The 6,000-nt window shown below is 37.1% G+C and overlaps 1 protein-coding gene across 1 annotated transcript in view; it reads left to right on the top strand.

The window, feature by feature from the left end:
- Positions 1–521: 521 nt before the first annotated feature.
- Positions 522–6,000, top strand: part of GABRA2 (gamma-aminobutyric acid type A receptor subunit alpha2) — a 105,990-nt gene continuing 100,511 nt past the window's right edge. The window contains exons 1-2 of the mRNA XM_055587403.1: positions 522–597; positions 3,401–3,468. Coding sequence (XP_055443378.1) covers positions 522–597; positions 3,401–3,468 — 144 coding nt within the window. The remainder of the gene's footprint in view (positions 598–3,400; positions 3,469–6,000) is intronic.

The raw sequence follows: 6,000 nt of genomic DNA, 5'->3' as shown, positions 1-6,000 counted from the left end.
AGTTTGATTTTACTCTTTGTATTGTGAGCTCACATACTACTTAATATTACCATTAATATCAAAATTACAGGGGTGAAGACAGTAGAGCTTGTTGTTTGGATGATTAGCTCCAATTAATTAATATATTTTAATACATTAATTATTATTATCTTTTCTTCTTAGAGTAAGTGAATGATATTTAATACACAATCATTTGGGAAGTGATAGCAACAGACAGTAGCTGAAGGACAAAATGTCCAGGGAGGACAGCCAAAGCAGGGGACCATCATGAGCAGGTTACTGCTGAGTACAGTTGGGGTTTCATCCCATGGAGGTCATCTGGGAAATGGTGTAGAGCATGCCTGAGAGTTGTGTCCATTGAGAGAGAGATAAAGTTGAGTTATATTTCCTCCAACTCATCAGTCATTTGTTGATGGCTGTTCCCAGGAGCACAGACTTTTCTGCAATTCCTTTCCGCCTTGTGCAGCCAGGGAAAGCCCTCAAGGAGAGAATCACAGGAGCTTGCACCAGAACAGCCCAGCATGGCGAGGAATCATGATTGTCAAGAGAATATGGACAAAGGGCTGGCAGCAGATGCTCCATTGGTCTTCTATGGATGTATACTATTGTAAATGTTGTTAATGTAATTATTTAAACTATCAAACCTTTGACTTGGAATCATCATTTATTTTAGTAAAAGTGATGGAAACAATATTTTGCACGTAACTCGGAATTTCTCTCCTCTCCAGGAACTTTCCTGCCTCTAGACCTGAAAACCTACTTCCATTTATTTCAACACTCTTCTCACTTGACATAATTAAGGATAGTCCCTCCTCCTTCCCTCCATGTATATATTGTGAGCCTTTTTAATGAATGCATTACATGCTTACCCAGGAATATTTCTCTTTTATTGATCTTGTCTCCTAAAAATTCAGCTGCTCCCTTAGTCCTTTCTGTCTGCAGTGGCAGATGCTTAACTATCTTCTACCTTAAACCAGCAAGCAAAAAACTGTCTCTCCAATTCCCTCACCTTCCCCTGTTGCTAGAGTCCCCTTCTCTTTCACAATCAAGCTTCTCAAAGAGTGTATAAAATCACTCCAGCCTTTTCCTCTTCTAGAAATCCCCTCTCTCCCAGCTGGTCACTGCACACATTTTTTATTTTACTGATGGCTCCCAGGTCTCTAACTTCAGTTACTGTTCCATACCTCAGATTACTGGATTTCTTAGCAGCAGTGACTGCATAACTCATTTCTTCACAGGGGTGTAAGTTGCCTTTGAAGACTAGTCTCTAGTTTTCGGGACACTTTATTTTCCTCTACTTTTTGCGAATATGCTTAACAGGAGAATATCCCTTGCAATGCATATGTTCTTTATCTATGTTTATGAAGTCAACGAACTTTGAAATCATTTTCTTTAGGGCAACTTTGCATACCTGTGTTCTGTGTCCTGAGGTGTTTCTCTTACTGCTTAGAGCTTTGAGGGTAATCTTATTTTTTTCTCTTTATATTCTTAGTAGGCATCTCATTGCATTCCTTAGGATGACCATATTCTACCTTACTTTTTACTTGTCATGTGGTGTGTAAGTGTGTATTCTTTCATATTCTTAGCATGAATATTTTCATGTATTTTTATCATCACTCTTTTCTAACTTAACAACTCCAGACTGAGGAGAATACTTCCATTTGCCTATATTTGGGTGAAGACTACCTTAACATTTTAATTTCTCTCCTCTAGTACATTTTAAGTCAATATCTATAATGACTAAAATTTTATTCAGTTGTTTGAGTCAATGTGAGAGTATGATTGATTTGGTATGAGTAAGAGGAAAAAACATATATAAGTCAGACCCAGGACCAGCTATATAAGTTGTGAGACCCAGTCCAGGATGAAAATGTAGGGTGTTTTATTCAGAACATAATTAAGAATTTCAGGGAAGTGGAAAGAGAACATTAGACCAAGCACAGGACTTTTCTGAGCACAAATTGTATAGCTATGGAACAGACCCTGTACAGATATTTGGGGGCAGGTGGCAGCTGAGAATTAACTTTATAGATGAGTTTCAAAACAAAATTTAATGAGTACCATTTTTTGGAATAAAATAGTGTATAAAATAACAAAGTTGAATGAATATATTTATTTGGAACACCATACTATGCTTTGGCACAGAGTATTGTGGAGAGTAGAATATGTCATTAATAAGAAAACAGTTTTAAAGTAATTCTTGACTGAGATCCAATACTTTGTTTACCTTGCATGCTCAGGAGCCAGATTGCATGGGTCCTAAAACCTGACTATGTCTACTCTACAGAGTGTGCGTCTTGGGGCACATTTCCTTAACTTTCCATATGTCAGTGTTTAAGTGTATTGGGATGATAGCAGAGACTCTATCTCACAGATTTGTCATGCAGTTATTATATGTTAAGACCTTTGAAGAGTAAACGTTCAGTCTACTCTGTTATTTCAAAATTCTTTTGCTTTAGTAGATACTGTATCCTAATTGCTGTCTTATGGTTGTGAATTAATGTCCAGTATAATGTTAAAATATTTCATGATATTGTTTGTGTAGAGTTACACATTTGTCACTTGGCAGTTGAGGCATTAAGTTCATGATGGTAGACATTAATGATGTTATTTTTTTCTTGTAAGAATATTGAAAGGGCTTTATTTTTAATTTTTTACTTTGAGCTTTCCCCCATCGCCATTTGGCTTATTTGAAAATCAAAAATCTAAATCACCTGTTTAGCAGAGCAATCCAGTTAATTATGCTACACTTTATAAGTTACATAACTTCCAAATCTAATTCAATTTAATTTTAGCAGTTCAGGCATTCTTAAATACATTTATAAGCAATCTTTTTTGGAAGTAATCCTTGTGATTAAGGAATGTTATTTGCTTTTTTGTGTCACTGAATGGTAAACCTTTTTATATTGATATGAATTATGTTTATTTATGGTGATTAGCAATGTAAGTTTGTGCGTTATTGAGAAGATACAGTAGTTTACAGTCTACAAACTAAATCTCTACCATCATGAAACACTATCTGAAATATTTGGTTTAATGATCAATTTTAGGACTGTATCAAACAGTAAGGATAGTAAGTGTATTTTATTTTCTATACTGGTACATTTAAGATAGTTTCTGAGAAACCATTCTGAGCTCAAAACAAAAGGCTCTAGTCAGGTATAGTTTCTAAAAAGAATGTCATAATTTTTCTGGGCATTTAGCATTTAGGACTGTGAGATCCTAGGGAATAATTAAGCCATATAGCTATATTTGTTGATTGTGAATGTTGAAAAGAAAGCAAACAGCAATGTTCTCGATTATCACAGAACTTTCTCACCATGCCGTGTTCTTGACCCCTTTTGTTGCCTCTGGTTCTCATAATATAATATCTATATTCAATCTCTTTTTCTCATACCAGACAGTATTACCGAAGTCTTCACTAACATCTATGTGACCAGTTTTGGCCCTGTCTCAGATACAGACATGGTAAGTTTTTCATAATATTTTTACTTCGTATAATGGGAACTGTGGGAGATAATTCAAAATAAACACATATTTTTAGTGTTATAGATTATGTGTCTGTCTCATGCCTGTTTTGCCTGTTTGCTGTGCATAGTCGCTCAGTCATGTCCGACTCTTTGCAACCCCATGGACTGTAACCTGCCAGGCTCCTCTGTCCATGGGGATTCTCCAGGCAAGAATACTAAAGTGGGTTGCCATGCCCTCCTCCAGGGGATCTTCCCAACCCAGGGCTCTAACCCAGGTCTCCCACATTGCAGGTGGATTCTTCACCATCTGAGCCACCAGGGAAGCCCCATGCCTGTATTAGTTTGCCCAAATACATGGAGAGTTAAGGCTGTTAATCTGCTTGTAGAATGGTGTACCATTGTAACTTAAGTGGTCAGATTAACTCTTTATATTTTATATTATTTTCAAAGCTTTCTACCCAGCTACAGTGTGGCAAACAATTGTGTAAATAAAGTAATGATATTACTGAGAAGCATTTTCTAAGATTAAAACCCCTACTTGACTTCCATACGTCTGTACAGTTTCATAGATAACTGCTTCTTACAGGTTGTGGTCATGATCAGTGTTACAAATGGAAACCTTCTACTGCCATTGAATCAGGTGGATTTCTGGTCATACTGGTCGTATCAATAAATACAGTACAGGTGGCAGAGGATGAGATGGTTAGATAGCATCACCAACTCAATGGACATGGATCTGAGCAAACTCTGGAAGATAGTGAAGGACAGAGAGGCCTGGTGTGCTGCAATCCATGGGGTTGCAAAAAGTCAGACACAACTTAGCATCTGAACAGCAACAAACACTCCTCATTTATAATAGATACATATAAATCAATCTAAGAAAACTAGAATCTTAACACTTGAATTCTCTGGAACTGGTCTTTATTTTTCTTTAAAATGAGATCAGGAGAAGAGGGAGAGTGGTCCGTTGGGTTAGAAATCAGTGCACTAGACCAATCATCACTAAATTCTTGGTTAAGCATAAGAATTTATTAGTCTACTTGCAGCATCTTCTACTGCTACCTATAGTGCTGTACTATAGAAATTTTTTCTTTAAATAATTTTTCATCCACCTTTCTTGCTGTCAGAAAATGAGAATTAGAGGAGATGCCCTTGTCCCAGGCTTTGCCTGGCTGTCCTCCATCATGTCATCCTCCCCAGTTTCTTCCTTTTATCTGATATCCCATGGGGAAGGATGACAAGCATGGATGTTTTCCATCTGGATAAACATGGGTTTAAAACTAAAGGTTTTCCTTTCTTGCAGATGCTCATAAACAAGATTGGCCAGTTTTTTTGAACTATACTATAGTTAATTTTCAATATTGTGTTAGTTTCAGGTGTATAGCCTAAGGATTCAGTTACTTTGTTTTCAGATTATTTTCCATTATAGGTTTTTATAAGATATTGAACACAGTTCCCTGAGCTATAAATCCTCATTGCTTATCTATGGCATGTATAGTAGTTTTTATCTGTTAATCATATATTCTTCATTTATCCTTCCCCCACCTCTGTTAATCATATATTCCTAAATTATCCTTCCCCCACCTTCCCTTTGGTAACCTTAAGTTTGTTTTCTATGTCTGTGAATCTGTTTCCATTTTGTATATACATGCATTTGTATTATTGCTTAGATTCCACATATAAGTGATATGATACAGTATTTGTCTTTCTATCTGACTTACTTCACTTTATACTTAAGTATAAAATTCTCTAGGTCCATCCCTGTTGATGTAAATGGTGATATTTCATTTTTTTTGTGGCTGAGTACTATCCCATAATGTCAACCCACTCCAGTACTCTTGCCTAGAAAATTCCATGAATGGAGTAGCCTGGTGGGCTACAGTCCCTGGGGTCACGAAGAGTCGGACATGACTGAGCGACTTCACGACTTCACGATGACGACTGTCCCGTTGTGTGTGTGTGTATGTCACATCTTCTTAAGCTGGTTTTCTATTGACAGACACGTGGGTTTTTTTCCATGTCTTGGTTATTCTAAATAGTGCTGATGTGAACATTGGGGGTGCATATGTCTTTTAAAATTAGAGTATTTGCTTTTTTTCAGATATATTTCCATGAGCGGGATGGCTGAATCATATGGCAACTCTTTTTAGTTCTTTGAGGAACCTCCGTACTGTTTTCTGTAGTGACTGCATCACTTTACATTCCTATAATTATACAATTTATTGGGACATGCCTACCTTTCCTTTAGGAGTTAATTATGCAATTTTATCACAAAAATATGTTTTTCTTCCACCCAGAGCCACTTCTCTGACCTCACAGTCAGAGAACTTGATGAACTTGGATGGCTGAAGATGTCAAGTACAAGAGGGGTGAAAGTGAAAGTCACTCAGTCGTGTCCAACTCTCTGTGACCCCATGGACTATACAGTCCAGTAATTCTCTAGGCCAGAATACTGGAGTGGGTAGCCATTCCCTTTTCCAGGGGATCTTCCCAACCCAGGGATTGAACCCATGTCTCCGCATTGCAGGTG

Source organism: Bubalus kerabau, chromosome 7 (genome assembly GCF_029407905.1).
Source record: "Bubalus kerabau isolate K-KA32 ecotype Philippines breed swamp buffalo chromosome 7, PCC_UOA_SB_1v2, whole genome shotgun sequence".
NCBI classification, from domain to species: Eukaryota; Metazoa; Chordata; class Mammalia; order Artiodactyla; family Bovidae; genus Bubalus; species Bubalus kerabau.
This window is presented reverse-complemented; position numbering and strand designations above follow the sequence as displayed.